We start from the raw sequence: 17,563 nt of genomic DNA on the forward strand, positions 1-17,563 counted from the left end.
CATCGGTGCATTACTAGGTGGATGTTTGTTTCGGAAAGAGTATTTAATCGTAGATGTGATCTGGCGCTCTCTTCTGGAGGCGCTCTCGCGGAGAATGATCTTGGCGTTGGGGATCCTGCTGCCCCTCGTGGGAGTCATCACGGTTAACTCTCAAGGCAAGTACGCAACACTGCCATACAGCTATGCTGTATTCCCTTCGACCGCCTACGAATAAGCCAAAAAACATATACCCACGTACAGAACTGTACGATTTTCCTTTTCCTACTTATCCCTAGTAGATCTGGCGAAACTCAAAGCGAAGTCAAGCACGCGTGAATCCGCCAGTTCCGACCTTATCAGCCTAATCACCTCTCTTTCTCTCTCTCACACACATTTAAAACAGACGAACATTCAGCTTCTCATCGAGATCGGCCATTTTCCTCCTTCCCCCTCTCGTTTTATTCCTCCATTTTTTCGAACATCAACCGTCCCTGATCAGCAATAACAGAGCGAACTCACCCGTTCCCAACAAAACAAGAGCCGCCCACTTGGTTCTCGACCTGGCCAATTTTCAACTACCTCTCGAGGTCACCCGGTATATACCAGTCACCTTTGCACAAAGACCATGACTGATTCTCATCGCCTTCTCTTTCTCTTGTGAAAAAAACACCTGGCACGGGGGAATCATCGCGAGAAAGAAGAATTCACCTGCAAAGAGCATCATATATTCTGAATGATGTCTCTTGCAGGATTTTCGTGAAATATGGGAGAAAAGTATTTGCGAGAAATTGGATTGAAAATAAAATATTCAGTACTTGTGCGGTTGAGTCTGGTTGAACGAGGTAGACCGGAAACAGGGGTGGACTCCGGTGCCACACACCTGTCCTGTCATCAGAAACACGATACAACCGGTCTGACCTATATTTCAGTCAGCATCGAATCATCGATTCGAGTGACAGATCTAGTCTTCGTCTATTTAATTTCATACGGCATGTATATATATATATATATATATATACTATCTTGTTTTTTCTCTCGTTCTCCACCGTTATCCTTGAAGTGTCCCCTTACGCGCGATCTTTCAAAACGGCGCGAGTTCCTCGCACGTCACGTAACTGGTCCGCAAAGCGGAATAAATGTACGAGTATGCATGTGGGATTGACAATAATAATAGCGTGGTTAGTTTTGTAAGGATTGCGTGTGGAAGGTTCTCCATTTGGAAGGGGTGGAGAACGAGATACGTGCGAGGAATGAAGGAAGCGGCACACTTTCACAGAATCTATCGGTCGAAAGGTGACACGACCAACTTATATGAGTGTATACATATGTATGTATGTATATATATATATATATAATTTGACACGTGTACACCCGTTATGTCAGGCAAGAGGCGGTAATTTAAAACGTGAAGTAGAGGTCCAGAGGATTTACAAGAGGAAGACCCAATGGGAGTATAAGGCAAGAAGCAATCGAAAGGAGAGCATCAAGCGGTTAGCGCTGAGAATTCATCTGAAACGGGATCGTGCTAGCTGAAACCTCAATTTCTGCATACACAGTGCTCCTGTTTCTCTAAGAAGCGTCGTTCGTTTATTCCGTCTTCTCTTGCGCTTTATAGAGGCCTATAAAACTCTAACAGGTGACCGCGATACGTCCGAGCGTACTCGGACGGAACATTTCCCCCCACCCTCCACCAAGATCCTTTCGAAACCCAACAATGCCACAGGCTAGAACCAGCTAGAACGATTTTCATGCAAATTAATCATTTTCCCCGAGTAATAAACATTGCAATCTTACCCCGTTATCCCGAGAGATATAATGATGGAGATTTTCATGGAACGCGTTTACGAAGTAAGGATACTGTAGTAAGAATGAGTTAAGTAGTGGAAAATGTGACACACGGGATGATGGAAATTTTCGTGTCCTGACAGGTGTTTCTTAATGCCAGATATACTTGAATGAATCTATCGAAGGATGGAGTAATGCGAAGTTTCGTGGATGGATGTGTAATTGAGCAAAAGCGCGGAAACTTTTATGGAACGTATTTATAAAGTAAGAATGTCAGTACAAGAGTGTATTGAAAAATATAATGATACGTGGGATAATGAGTATGTTGTGTGGTTTGTTAATATTAAATATGAAATATAAATTTTCATCCGATAAATATAATATCAAGAGAATTTTTGTGTTTGGGCGTATAATTTTGATAAAAATGTCGAAAGTTCTCATAGAACGCGTTAACAAAGTAAGGATACCAGATAAAATGAAGTAGTAGATATGACACGTGGGATAATGGAAATTTCCGTATCCTGACAGGTGTTTGTTAATGCGAGGTATATATGAATGAATCTATCGAGAGATGAGGCATGTGTCTATTTGAGATTAAAATGATCTCGACATGGATATTAAGATTCAGCTTGCTAGCGAGCTACCAGCAAGCAGAGTCTCAAGATTAATCTCGAAATCATTTTAGTCTTAAATGGACTCTTCATGGAAAGTTTTCGTAGATGGACATGTAGTTCTGATAAAATGCGTGGAAATTTTCATGAGACGCGTTTAAGAAAGAAGAAGACTAATAAGAATGTTGTGAAAAACGTAGGGAAACATTCATGGGATATTGAAAATTTCGCGTGATGTATTAATTAAATACGCGAGATGTATAGCTATCCTTCCAAAAATGTAATAATGAGAATTGTCGTGGATGGGTGTGTACTTGAAGAAATCCGAGTGTAACTTGAAAGGGCCGTGGTCTGGTTAGGTCACGTGGAGGAATTCACGAGAAGATATAGCGTAATGGTGAACGTTGTGGAGGAAACGGATGGAAGGAGGAAGGCGCGCTGGGACAGGCGTAACATTTAGGCGTGAAGCAGAAAGTTGTGGCAAAGAGTTGGAGAAGTAGAGAAACCGAGGCAAAGAAAAACGTGACTGGCGAGCCACTGGCGAGCGTGGAGCTCTCCAAGTACATGCACGCACGTACGGATCTATACATTGTATCTTGCTCGCAGGTGAAACAGAAATCGATGATATCCGTATTGGAGCATCGCGAGCGTTCAGTGACCCTAGGCCACCGATTCCTCACGTCCCTCCCAACGAAACCGCAGGAAGCATCTCGGCTTGCGTAACCTCGCGCTCTTATCGCCATTCCACGCCAAATGGCACAGCGCCGCCACTAACCGTTAAGGAGCTCCTTAACCTCGTAGAATAACTGATTTTTCTGCCAACTCCCAGCGACACTGAACACACTCGTCGAATCTTTAATTTCTCTCTTTATAAACGAACGCGCGCGCGGAATAAACACGGAATTCCAACAAAGTCAGATTAATTTCATACCACCCTACGCACGAGCTTGTCTGGAGTGTTGTAATACGAGCACTTGTTTAATGAGAAAAAAACAATCACTATCCTTATCTATCCCTATTCAACTGGCATTTTGTTGAACGCTAATGAAAGTAGAGTATATCGATAGACTTCTCCCCACTCACGACGATTCGCAAATGAAGGATAGGGTATCAGGTGAACGCGTAGTGTGCATATAGGTATATATATCCATGTATTTATAATGTTTGCGAGGGTTCGATAAACTCTCTCGCTAACCGAGAGAATTGCAGAGCTGGATGCTGGAATGTAAGGATAACATGCAGTAACAGGATGAAATTTATACTATTGTAAAACTCGAGTAGATCCAGGTGATCGGAGGGGACGCCCTATTGAGATCGGATTCGGCCACAGTCAGACCTTTCCAATCTCACTCTGTTGCTGGCAAATATCAAGATTCGAACTGCGCAACAGCGCCCTGATTATTTCGTTCTATCTATTCGTGTACGGTTTACCGATCGTTAAAGAGGCGTCGATAATTATATACGCTTTGTTAAATACATCCACGAGGCAGCAATTAGCACGTTATTAATGTGCGCTTCCGTGCGGACTCTAAGCACTTCCATTGTCCATAATGATTATTTCCAGATTCCCTTTTAATTCGTTTAAGATAAACACACTGAGTTGTCTCTCGTGACGTGACGCTTCGATGAAGATTCGAGTGGCGTTAGCCGCTCGTTATTTACAACTCGTTCCAGGAATATAGTCTGTATATTGAGACAGTCGTTAGAACGTTTACTGGTAATCCGTTATCTTTCACTCTTATTGCTTTTCAAGATAGCTTCGTTTACGGTCTGTATCTAACTGCCTTAACAAGAACCATTCATAAATGCATAATAATTAACGGATTAACGAGAGAGTGAAATTTCGGACGCTACGGGACGTTTCATAATAAGTGACTAGAGGGCGGCACCGCGGCAAAGTGCGAGAAGATGGCGCAATCGTCCAGAGAAATATACCACTATTATACGCTATACGTGGACTAAGGCCGAGACAATGGATTGAGAAAGAAAATAAGCGAGGCTACCTTCGTTCCACTGTGCCGATAACACGATCCGTAAAGAAAAATACGCTCATCTTATTCAATTTTCGCGAGCACCGAATATACATTATAATACTTTATAATAGCACACTAATATAGATGGTACATAAGCTGAACGTAACCTCCAAATAAAAGTGTCAACCGGTTTTCTGACCGGTCTCAGTGAGTCCCATATAACGACGAGGATACCAAAGCCAGTAAAGTTCGCTCTCGGTGGGACAGCGACGTCGCTTTTAACCAAACCAGCTTATTACTCACTTCCATACAATTAATGATCCAAAATTTCCTCAGGTATATACTCTTCTCGAGGTGAAAAAATCCTTAAAGACAACTGAAAATATAATAGTAGAATTACGGAAAGACTGTGGTAAGAGCTTTGCAGGAAATTATATTGCCTGGAGAATGAATTTCTCCGGTGCATTGTGATTATGCGGGAGATGAAATTTGCGTTTTAGAGATAATTCGCAGTGGTTTGGAAAAATTGAATATTAATAAATCTTCCGGTTGTAATGGGCTTATTCTTGGTTTATCGACCTTTCCCTCCCCCTGTTCCTCCCGCGCGATAGATTATAGCCACGCCTACTTTCTAACTTTTCTAACCGACAATCGCCATTATACGCAACGCGCACTCACACGTGAGCGAAGAGCCACGTGTCTACCTACACGGATCTTTGGTATAGGTGGATTGGAAGTGCACAGGTCGATTGTGCACCCACTTTCTTACTCAACTCTCGAGTCTCGCGTCTCGCAGATGCTGGCACTGTACAAATCTCTAATGCGAGGTATATGGACGTACGCCCACGTATATATCCTTCAGAATCTCCTTTATCCTTACCCTTCCTCGTATCTCTATATACGCTCTAATCCAAATAACAGGGAATTCCAAATTAATGGCTCCAATTAACAGAGTGAAAATTAAAATCTCTAATGATTATACCGATCGATTAATTATACAGCGGCTAGAAAGCGAGAAGGAAACTCGGTTTGGGTAAGGTAAGGTTAAGTTTCGAACGTACTACGTGGTACTACGGGACGTAAATGATCGGAGGATGTTTTACCGTTGCATTGTCCCGAGAAGCGTGGAAACAAAAGGTTCGTGCTCGATCCTGAGTAATCGTGAGCAGAGACGACCAAGTATAACGCGCGGTATGGCTCTGGATACCGGTATTCTCGTTTCGAAGCATCGCGCTACGCTCAAAGGGTACCGTTATTTCGGCTCGGAGGTTTTGTAACCGAGTGACCCAGACCCACGGGACCACGGACCAACGCAGCCAATGCTAAAGGTAGTCCTTATACGAGTCATTGACCACTCGACGCATCGTTCATCGCTCTTTTTCCCAGAATTTTATCCATCTCGAAGAATCGCTCGTTAAAAGTTTTTTCTTGCTTGTGACGCGATGACATCGGCCGGGGAAAAAAGTGAAAATAACTTAGAATACCCAGAGGTAGCGGAAATGAAATTTTCGTGCAGTACTGATTGCATCGCCATCTTCGGTTGATTAGTGCAAGTTGGCATGACTGATGATCGAGACGCGACGCATACAGTCCATATATATATATATATATATGTATACATATAGGCGCGAGCGTGAGACAGAAAAACATCGATCGTAGAGCGGATCGGATGTAATTTAAAATTATATCGAGGCTGTGCTGCAATTTATCGGAAGAGAAGTTTTGCTTCCTTGCGCCGGAAACGTTTGCTTTCACAGAGAAAACGGTGAACGCGGTCGCGTTTAGAGAGATGAAATTGCTCGGAAGGAAATAAAATGGTTGTAAACGTAAGAGTGCGCAGGATCGATTGATCATTTTTAAATGGTCCGTATGGTCGACTGACCTTGAACGACCAATCATAGACTGGAAGAAAGAGAAAAATACTTAATTGAAATAAATCTTTATTTAAACAGTGCCAATATGGGTATTATTTAAATTTGAAATTAAAAGATTTTACTTTCGTCAAGTCGGATGGTACCAAATCAATCAAATTCGATTAATATCGAACAAATATTTCATTGAGGCAATGTTTCAAATAAAGTTTTTTCTGATTAAAATAATGCTATTCTCAGTATATGTATATCCTCTCCCTGGTATTTGCGATTTGGGAAAAATCGGCGATAAGTCCGAATTAGAAGGTACATTGCAGCGTTGATAAATAAGAGTTTCCCATGGCAGAAGAAAGCGAGTTGGTAGCACGGATAATTGTAGGAAAACGATTAAGGCTCTATCTTAACAAGGCAAGTAGGTTTGTGGTTGATGATCGGTATGGGGAGTATAATTGGCGGGATAGTTGCGAAAAAACGCAGAAGCCTCGACACCTGAGCAAAATTTAGGTGTAGAAAGCCGACGTGAAGAATTCCCAGCGTGAACCTAGACTCGTTCAAGTATTGTTGGATGAGGATTTGCTGGTGCACTAATCGTTTGAAGAGAGAGTGCCAATCTTCACGGATCCTTCCAATACTCGAAGAAGTTACCATCCGTGGAAAATTCTTGATGATCTCTCAACAGAGTTTTACTACATACACTAAATTTAACGATTATATATATATATATTTGATGAAATTCGATTTACTGTTAAAAAATATGATTATTGCACAGTTACATTTTCCTGGGCATTTATAGAGAGTAAATGAATAATAAATTTAGTGACTTTTAATTTATGTATCAATACTTTAAACTGTGAGAAATCGACGCATCGCACTGCTTTGCAACGCTAATTTACATGTTAAAAATTAATTTTCAGAAAGCTTACAAAAATTTTACTGTTTAATAATGATATTTTTATTTAACAATATTTTGAGTTTCATCAGTATATGCTTGTTAATTCTAATATATACATATGTATATAAACCCCCCTTAAGGCTGACGAAAAATCTTACCGCTTCATCTGGCTCTGGGTCACTGACCTCGTCTCAGCCCACGCCATCCCCAAAAATTAATTCCATTTCTCCCTGGCATTCTTGTTTCGGAACCTGAACAAGAAATAGACGTGTTTTTTCAATTTCTTCTCCACTGGACCCTTGAAGTATAATAACAATAACACTTCCTTTGATACACAGATGTTTATATCGTACACGCGACACACAAAGAGTGGACTCGTTAAAATCGAAGCATAAAGATTTCAACACAAAATTTTTCGTTCGACCGTTAAAAGATTTTCCTGCATAAACTGACCCTTCACGGAACCCCGATAATCAATTTCCCTTGATACAGCCCTGATGTTTATCTCGAACCCGAACAAGGAATAGACTCGTTGTAAAAAACTAAAGAAATATAAATCTCGCAAGAAAATCTATTGCTCCAACGTTTGTAGACCAAGAAGTTTTGTATGTATACAATTCTTCGAAGACTCGTTAAAATCCATCGGTAAATTGTTACGTGCGTATGCAGCTATTTTCTCGCGTAAATCGACTCTTCGCGGGACCCCGTTCAATAGCTGAGGATGGAATTTGCGTGGGATTGTATTCAAGGCTACACCAGGCAAAGTATACAGCTTCTTGAAATTTTGTATATAATTGCATCGATCGACAATGAATCGTTGAGTCGATCGAGAATTATAAAGGATGAAATAATAGTCGGCCCTGACATCCCTGCGAGCGAGAAACCGAGAAGCAATTAAGCAAAAGAAATGCATCAATGCTTCGGATAAAAGGCGAGGAGGATAATTCGATAATACAATCAGCCCGAGTCGAAAAAGCACCGATTGTTTTTAAAGAAGTCGTACCGGAAGCTGCATAACGAATCGCGGCTTCCCCGACCAATTAACTCGCTCGAGTTCATCGACTACGCCACTCAGGAGCAATAATAAAAACATTTTTCACGCTTCCTCGCCTCTCACGAATAGACTAACACCCTTGAACTCACGATTCTAATAGACGAAGCAAAATAATATTAATCCGTTCGATGACTAGTAGCTTTTTCCAATTATCTCGTAGGATTGGACAGCCGGTTGTAACGGGACGATTATTATCTGATTCCAGGATTAAAATGTGGTCATCCAGCCGTGCCTATGAACGCCAAGGTGTCGTTATCCGATGAAGCACTGGCGACTGGAACACTGGCCAGGTACAGCTGCGACGCTGGCTACGAGCTATTTGGGTAAGCAAGTGAATTCTTCCTTCGTGCAATAACTATCCTTTGACCCGTGAAGCTTATCTTGCATCTCAGCCACGATCTTAATTACAACTTACTCTGCATAACGGAACTCAGCTGGATAAGATTTGTGCATCTCGGTAAAGATAGATCATTATTGTTATATCCTGCAGTATTTCTGAAAATTCGACCACTCACCCTTGACAAATATATTAAACCGGAGCAACGAGATTCTTTCCAGGAAAGCGAGATGGGTTTGGCGGTAAAAAATAATAATCAATTCCGGGTAAGTTGGTTAAGAGCTGGTCGTAAACAGAGCTCGATGATAATTGCTGGAGGAATTTTAGGACTAGAAGGATCTTGCTTGTAAAAAGCAACGTGGCGACATATTTTAATGGAACGCAAACGGTGCTTTTTATGCGCGGGACAGGGAAAATTGTAGCGGAAAAAGTGGTTAGCTGGGATATATTATATTGTCGCAACGTTGTTATGGTGCGTGGAGGAGGTGTCAACCGAGCGGAACCGATGCTTCTCGAAGGTAAAACTACGATTATCGATAGCGACCGGGTCAATAATTGCAGACTTTCACCACACGTTCCACGCGTAATTCCAAAATGAGTCCGCGCGGTCCCTAATTCTCCAGTTGTTTATCGAGCTTAACGTTCTCGTAATATTTCCACAGCTGCAATAATTCTCGACGCCTGGCATCTGTCTGGTGGCGCTGCGGTCGAGTGTTAGAATTCTCCCTACGAGAGCGCGTCAGCCGCCAGATGCCACCTAGTGTCCTACTAAACAGTAAATAACCTACGGCATTCCTGCAATATCGTATCTTTTGCAAAATCCCTCAGTAGGCTAATGGCTGCTTGCAAATTAACCCGGATTGATAACGCAATCTCTAATGGCGCTAAATGTCGCTCGGCTCGCTTCGATTCCGGATCGGCCTACTTGTTGGTTATTCAATCGGTCGTTCCTAAAAATCTCTAGAAACGGATTTTTGTTCAATCAAACGCGAGTTACGCAGTATCGTGGGAATTCCATTTCACTGACGGTTCGCAGTTGACACTGATGGATAATATCCTTCGTATTATTGGATAGTTTCGGAATGACGTGAAACGAAACGAGTGTTTTCAAGCGTTCCTGCGCCATCAGCGTTGAAAACTCGGTCGGCCGAGTAAAACTTGTAATTTTAATATCTATTATTTCCACTTTTTTTCTTCCTTTTTGTCCACAGAAGCAGCAGTCTGACGTGCAACAGTCGAGGCAAATGGCAGGGAGAGCTTCCTTTTTGCGGTGAGTTATTCCAAGGGATATAAAATTCGTGATTCGCGCTTGCGCAGATTAGCATTCCGGTAAAACTCGCTGGCCCACGAAACTTTTACTTTCTCTCGGTGCTTGAGAAAACTCACCGGTGTCATTCATTCGTGGCGAGACTCGAACTTTGCGAAAAGGTCAACGAACGAAACTTGTTTTTTCGGTGAAAATTCAACATAACCTATTATAAATGAGCGACGAGTCCTCCGACGCAGCTTTCTCCCGCAGTGATATGGAAAGTGACGCGAAAAAAACCTGCGTCCCGTACTAGAAAGGGGGGGGGTGTGAATAGTTGTATTCTACCAAGTCGCGCGAAAATGTTTTTAGGATATTGCCGATGTTCTTGAGGACGGTACCACTTTAATTGGGTGCTTGTATTCCCCATGGGTGACGGTACCACGATACGGAGCTGGAAAAATGCTCCCATTTCCACGACTTTCCCTCCGAAGGCATAAAAGTCAGCAGTGCGTCGCGGACTAAAAAATTATAAAGATTATTATTGTTAAGCCGTTGGCTGTGACCGAGGTTCCCCGCATCGAGAAACTATGTCCGCACGCGTGAGATTTCCTCGCAGGCTGAACTTGACGATGTAAGAAAAAAAAGGACTCAAACGTTAAATGTGGATTTATCGTTCGACTCGCAGTGAGAATTTCTCTCAAAGAGTCAATTATGCAAGGCTGTTACGAGAGTTGATAGAACGCGGTCCGAATATAGACAATGGCGCGTTATCCGCTGATAATCGCGGCACAGAATGACTAGGCTCTGGAAAAAAGAACAGAGAAAAAAGTCGATAGCAGAAAAATGAGAGCGAGCAGAGACCGAGTCGTTAAACGGTAATTAATGGAGGCGGCGGCACTTTTGAGATGGCGAAATTTTTCGAAAGAACTGCTGCGTGTACCATTGTCCCTAAATTTTCTCACCATGAATCCGACCTGGATGGTGATACGGTTGTAGGAAAAGTCGAGCGACATGTGAGGTAGTTACGCAAAAATGACGCCCATAAAATTAAGGAACGACTGACAGGTGGAATGGAATGGAACGGAACGGATTGATAAAACGTATAGATGTGACGCGACGGGGCTGCAGCGATGTTTCCATCGATCGACACGATCCCCGCGCGATGGCGACACTTCCGTTGACCAATGAATTGTCGTGACGAAAGTTTTGGAAAGGTAGAACCGGCAGAACGTCGACGGAACCGAAGCGCTATTGAAGCGAATTACAGGGTGGGATTTTTCTGCTTTTCGTGTTACAGGTACGAACGTTGGATACCGGAAACCAGCCAATCAGTCGACGACCGTGCGAGGAGGAGACGCTGCTCACGGGAATGATGGTGACCTGAGCACCGAGCATGACGGTAAAAGGTGCACCGAGACTCAGAGCGAGCCGAGTCCTTGGTGGACAGTTGACCTTCTCAAACCATATTCAGTCAAGGTCATCAGAGTTACGACAAGAGGATGCTGCGGTAAATCACGTGCCAACTCGATCCTTCTAAGCAATTAAGATCACTTTATCGATATATTTTGTATCTAAACTAAACTTACGGGTCATGTAGGTCATCAGCCGCTACAGGATATCGAGATCCGAGTTGGCAATAGCAGTGCAGACTTGCAGAGGAATCCACTGTGCGCTTGGTTTCCTGGTACAATCGGTGCGTATCTTCCAATGCCGTTTGTAGTTTCGTCAAAGGTCCTAGTAATATTTCTGGAATATTCCCGAAGAACGCTGGCTTTGTTCAACCGAATTTTCGATCGATTACTATAATTCAATCGCATGGTCTTGCGTCGTCGATGTGAAAGTTTATTTATTTTCGTCACTTGACATGTATATATATAAAAGATATTTATTTTGACATTCGATCTTTTGAAACCGCTTTTTATTTTCATGAATACAAAAGAGTGTTTGCTAAAAAATTGTGTATATAACAGTAACAGACTTGAATGATTTTTTGCATTCACACTGCAGAGTGAATTATTGTACAACGGCATTCGGCTGAACGTGACTAAAAAAATCTTAACTTTGGGTATTTTTCACTGTGTTTACAGAGGAAGGTATAACGAAAACCTTTGCCTGTGCCAGGGCTCTGGTAGGCCAATACGTTTTTCTCCAACTCGTAGGTGTTGAAGGTAGTCTCAGTCTCTGTGAAGTGGAAGTCTTTGCCACTGATGGTAAGATATTTTTCTTGCATTAAAATATATAGCAAATCCTTTAAGTCGATGTTCCTGCAGAATTTTCCGTGGACAAGTGCGCCAGTGCAGGCACTCCAGCTGACGCCGATTTGGCAGCTTTCAACTCCACGTGCTACGAATTTGTGGTAAGAAAAGGTGGATCCTTCCAAGAAGCCAGGAACTATTGCAAAAATCGAGGTGGTGATCTGGTTCACGGATTTAAGGTAGAAATTCGTTAGTTTCTTCAGAAAGATTAATAATCTCGAAGAAATGTATCGACTATAAACCTCGCGCTTCCGTTTCAGGGAATATCTTCGACTTTCATCTTGAACAATCTGGAGAGACGAAAGAGCAGACTGAAAACTCAGTTAGTGTGGATAGGTGCACAGAAGGAGCCAATGATCACGGCGAGAACTTGGCGTTGGGTCGACGGTACGTTGATGAAAAGCCCATTATTACCTACGATTTCTTTCGGCATGTTCCGCCAACTTTCGCCGATAGATCTGAACCGTTGGAGCGATCATCAGGAATAAATACTAATAATCGCAACAAACATGATCACATATTGCTACTCTCGTTTGACACGTCGAGCGGTAACTTTCGCCGTTAGATCCCTCGATCGGTATAAGAAACGATCGTGAGAAATGGGTCACGAAGCTTTGGTTACGTAAGGGGCTAGGTGAGATCCTGGCTCGATCAATTCACCCAGCGATTATCAAGCAATTATTCGGTAGTTCTCAAGCTTTTTGTTTCATTAGACTCCGGCACTTTGCTGCTGCATCAAGTGCCGATCGAGTTAGTTGATAACTCTCGAATCCTAAATTGTATAACGCGACTGAAAGAAAGTGGAATTGGATAATCAATTGGATCATCGATGGAGGGGGCGTAAAATCAACGAGTTCGGTGCTGCAATGAATGCCGAACGATGCTAGCGGAACAATCGTACTATAATAAATGGAACGTGAAAGTTGTTCCTCTGATGAAATCGGTCGAAAATTGCACCTGTGCCGATCGTGCAGCGTCCAGCGTGACGACGAACTCGTCGTTCGCCACCCTTCATTAGCGTGTTCATTTTAATGAAACGACATAGAATTTTAGAGTCGTTAATTTTGAAATAATTATAGGTGAGATTGTGCATAAGCCATCGTGGGGCAAGGACCAGCCAAACAACTACAACGGCGAGCAGAACTGCGTGGTTCTCGATGGTGGCCGAGCCTGGCTCTGGAATGACGTTGGTTGTAACCTCGACTACCTTCATTGGATCTGTCAGAGCAGTCAGTGTTCACATCAGATTTTCATCCCTGCTTCCACTTTACGATTGCATAATCTTCCAAACCCATTGTTAACAATCTTTCCTGTCCTTGCACCTTTTCTTCCTCGTCTTCCCTATTAAATCTATTTTTATCCTCCTGCAAAAAATGTGGGTAAACATATAATTTAATTTTACAGGACCACAGATCTGCGGCAGTCCCGACAAATCGGAAAACACGACGGTTGTAGGAACGAAAAGAACGATTGGTTCTACGGTGGAGTACGTGTGTCCCGATGGCCATATGCTGCTTGGTACCAAAACTAGAATCTGCGAAAACTCAGGTTTCTGGAGTGGAGAGGCTCCCAAGTGCAAATGTAAGGTCAACTTGGATGAATGATAATAAGTATGTAGACAAACCACACAGATTTATGGGATAATGAAAACGATTTAAGATTTGTGTTCAATTACTCGTGCGCGATTGTATAAGTATGGGCCTTTAACGATTTGCCTTCTCTGGGCAAACCCACGCAGCCTTTCGAGGCAAATGTTGAGGACGTACTACCAGGAAGGTCGGAAACACTGTAAATCTGTGAAAGAAGGATAAGACAGGGATATTTAACGTAAGATTTAGGTTTATTCATAAAGAAGCTAATTTGGAAGAATTTTTTAGTCGTAGATTGCGGTCCGTTACCAGAGATCGAGAATGGAGGATTTTCACTGGTGGACCGTAGAAGCACCCACGGTGCATTCGTCGATTACAAGTGTAACGATAATTACACGCTGGTGGGCGACAGCAGACGAAGGTGCGGAGACGGTGGTATCTGGAGTGGGCATCAACCTCAGTGCTTGTGTGAGTGTGAAACCTCATTTGTATTTTATTCGAAAGCAACTCGCGTACCGCTCGATGCGCTCAACTGCAACCCTAATTGCTGTTTAGTCAATTGGTGCCCGGAGCCACCGGAAGTCACTGGTGGGATCGTCACAATAACCGGAAGAAGAGTAGGGTCGACTGCTACGTACTCCTGCCAAAATGGTTTTATCCTTTTCGGGGACAATGTGAGTTTTTTCCTTATCATATCTTTCATTATTATTATTTTTTTTTACTCCACACAAAGCTGTTTTAACCTGCAGTACTTTCTTTGAAAAAGGTGTTGACTTGCGATATCGGCGGGGAGTGGTCCGGGAAGACTCCACAATGCAGATTCGTGGACTGCGGGGCGCCTGCTCAAATCGAGTTTGGAACTGTCACTCTGATCAATGGAACGACCACTGTGGAAAGCTTGGCGATCTATACGTGCGAGGAGGACTACTGGCTGGTTGGCGAGTCCAAGCAAAAATGTACCAAAGATGGAAAATGGAGTCATGCTACTCCTTCGTGCGAATGTATGTTCAATGGAAATTTCATATCTTTTCCTTGGTTTTTGGTTATCCCGCTAATTTGGAATGTTTTAACGAATAATCGTTGTTGCAGTGATCACTTGCGAGGAACCGGAAGTGCCAACTGGAAGCTACGTGGTTGGTTACGATCTGAACGTGCACAGTGCAATCGAGTACCACTGCGAAGCTGGTTATTTGCTTCATGGCGAAGCTAGACATTCCTGCGGCAAAAACGGTGAATGGTCCGGGGAAGTGCCTTCTTGCGAATGTAAGCATTTCATCTCTGGCGGGAAAGTATTTTATCGCGCCACATAAAAAGCGTGCGCAAAAACATCTTGCTATTTAAAAGTAAGGTGAAAGCGAACCTTGAGTCGTGTAGTTAATTCTTTGTCAATTGTTGCGTAGATATCGATTGTGGCAAAGTTTTGCCAGTACTGAACGGAGCTGTCGAATACGTGAATGGAACGACTCATCTTGGAAGCGAGATCACTTACACTTGTACAAGGAACTATAGACTCAACGGAGTTTCCAGACGCTACTGTCTAGACAATGGTCAATGGAGCGACGCGACTCCAAAGTGTGAAGGTACATTAAAGAGAATCAAGTTAATTAACCATTTCCAATATTCGAATAAGTATAAGATTATATGAATTTGACGAATTATCTCGATTTTCTCGGCAGAAATTCGATGCCCGGAACCGGTATTGGCCGAGCATGGGATTCTCTCGGTGACCGGAAATGACCGAATGTACGGAAGAACACTGATAAGAACTGGTACCGCGGAAAATTCCAATACTGGAGCAACTTCTTACAAAATCGGTGCTCTGGCCAAGTACAGATGCGAGAGAGGATATAAAGTAATCGGCGAGCCCCTGTCCACGTGCGAGGACAACGGGAAATGGAGCGGGGAAGTACCACAATGCGTTTGTAAGTCAAATTTTATAATTCACGATTTTTTCCTGGATCAAAAAGCTGCTGATCGATTCCTATTGATTAATCATGCGACCTTTTACAGACGTCGATTGTGGAAAACCCGAGCAGATCGAGCATGGAAAATATACATTAACGTCGAACGCCACTTATTACGGTGCCGCTGCTCTTTATGAGTGCGAAGGCAACTTCGAATTGGACGGTTTCGCCAGAAGACTCTGCCTTGAAAACGCAACGTGGAGTAGTGAAACACCGATTTGCAAAGGTAGTTTTACTTGGTGTTAAATAAAGTACAATATAAATATAGAATTACGTGGTTTATATGTTATAATTAATTATAGAAATTAGATGCAAAGATCCGGAAAGAGAAGGTGTCCTTTCTACGCAAGTTTCCACACACAGTGTAGGTGGTGTAGCTCACTATAATTGTCCCCGTGGGTATTATATAGAAGGAAATGGAACGAGAATTTGTTTGCAAAATGGATCCTGGAGTGGATTAATACCTGCCTGTTTCTGTAATTATTGATTTCTTCTTTCACCTAAAATAAATCAAATTGTCACGTTAAGAATTGACGTAAAATATTATTTTTAGCTGTTGATTGCAAGCATCCTGGGCAAATAGAGAATGGTAGAGTAATAGTGGTAAATGGTACTACTACATTTGGCGGTGCTGCTGAGTACCACTGTCTGCCTCAGTATGAGAGAGCTGGTCCCTTCCTCAGGAAATGTTTGGATACGGCTTTGTGGAGCGGAGAAGAGCCGCGGTGCGATCGTGAGTATTTTCTTTCCTAAGAAAGAAATTTAAAGTTATCAATATTTTTGTGAGAAAAATCTTTTTTTTCCTCAGTAACGAGCAACGAGATAGCCGAGGCCCAAGGAGTCGGTACGAGTGTTGGTATTGGTGCGGGTGTCATAATCTTCCTTCTAATAATCCTCGGACTCGTTTATTTAAGACTGTAAGTATTATCGATGAGTTTGATCTCCTTTCATGATATGCAAATTATTAAAATGTCTCTTTCGCTTACAGACGGAAAGCCACGCCTGTGAAAAATACGGAAAACGTTCAAGCAGCTGAGAGAAAAGAAGATCAGAGTGCTGCGGTCATGTCTTATGCGAGCCTCAACGATGGAACACCTAGCACTATGTACGAAAACGTTCCCGAAGACGGTCTCTACGACAATCCTTATAGCATTAGCGGTAGCTCGTACGGGTAGGCCCCACATAAATCTCTTCACTCACTTTCCAATGATTAATACATCCAATTTCTCTTTTTCTTTCTCACTAATCATCACCGTCGTTACTAATATAGCTGTAAATGATTGTTGATCAATGTTTAATTATTTAATTCTTTTCGCAGGTATGGTGGAAATTCTAGGAGGTTGTACAATAGGTCTGGGCACTACGAGGCTGAGCCAGTTTCAAGCAGAAACGGTATCACTATCAATGGCGTCTCTGTACGATAGTTTAAGGCGTAAACAGGCTTTAAGAATCCTTCGAGAATCAATCGTTCACCCGATTCCTAGCTATGAACAGAACGAATTTGCATTGGTTCTTCTCGTATCGTATCATGATAATACGAAACTTTTCATGTACAGAATAAACGAGGCACATGTCAAGAGTCTCGTGGCCTTTGCTGCCATTATTTATATAATAATCCATCTATCGACAGATTTTTGTAAATATAATTAACTACGTGGCATAAGTCTCGAAAAAAATATCCCTGCAAGGTGCTTGTGAATCCATTAGAAAGTTACCATTCTCCTTTCTTTCGCTTGCAAAATTCGTATTTCTATCTTATTTTTATATGCGTATGTATATGATTGTGTATATACTATAATATATATTTCCCTTTTTATAAAGTATATTACTTTAAGGTTTTGAATGTCCATGTTATCTCTAAAATCATTGATCACGGAAATAAAGAAACTTTTGATATTGTTGTAGTTATAAATGTTGTTATTACTATTTGGTATTAATTTTATATCAGAGACATTGTACCATTTAAGGCCTGATTTTATCAGGCATCATTAAAAGATATGGCTG

General features: G+C 42.3%; 1 protein-coding gene across 2 annotated transcripts; it reads left to right on the top strand.

The window, feature by feature from the left end:
• The first annotated feature begins 19 nt into the window (after positions 1-19).
• fw (furrowed) lies at positions 20-17,465 on the top strand. Of its 2 annotated transcripts, none has more exons than XM_066725178.1 (22): positions 20-155; positions 8,371-8,488; positions 9,714-9,772; positions 11,049-11,258; positions 11,349-11,444; positions 11,839-11,961; positions 12,022-12,185; positions 12,267-12,393; positions 13,086-13,235; positions 13,411-13,587; positions 13,884-14,063; positions 14,151-14,269; positions 14,362-14,596; positions 14,685-14,858; positions 14,996-15,175; positions 15,272-15,517; positions 15,606-15,785; positions 15,862-16,035; positions 16,113-16,292; positions 16,368-16,476; positions 16,548-16,664; positions 16,878-17,465. In XM_066725178.1, exons 1-22 carry the CDS (start codon positions 95-97, stop codon positions 16,981-16,983), a joined length of 3,285 nt encoding a protein of 1,094 aa, XP_066581275.1. In that variant the 5' UTR covers positions 20-94; the 3' UTR covers positions 16,984-17,465. The 2 variants fall into 2 exon arrangements, with proteins under 2 accessions (XP_066581275.1, XP_066581274.1); XM_066725177.1 differs by having other exon boundaries at positions 21-155; positions 16,548-16,730.
• Positions 17,466-17,563: the final 98 nt, after the last annotated feature.

The sequence above is a fragment of the Prorops nasuta genome, unplaced genomic scaffold (genome assembly GCF_024137725.1).
Source record: "Prorops nasuta isolate Cenicafe-Biocafe unplaced genomic scaffold, Cenicafe_Pnas_1.2 PNAS00004, whole genome shotgun sequence".
Taxonomy (NCBI): domain Eukaryota; kingdom Metazoa; phylum Arthropoda; class Insecta; order Hymenoptera; family Bethylidae; genus Prorops; species Prorops nasuta.

Bases quoted from the DNA above. Each gene is read 5' to 3' on its own strand.
- fw (XM_066725177.1), top strand. From the start codon at position 95: ATGATCTTGGCGTTGGGGATCCTGCTGCCCCTCGTGGGAGTCATCACG. The intron at 9,773-11,048 runs GTGAGTTATTCC...TTCGTGTTACAG, and splicing joins GGGAGAGCTTCCTTTTTGCG to GTACGAACGTTGGATACCGG. The intron at 13,588-13,883 runs GTAAGGTCAACT...AGAATTTTTTAG, and splicing joins AGAGGCTCCCAAGTGCAAAT to TCGTAGATTGCGGTCCGTTA.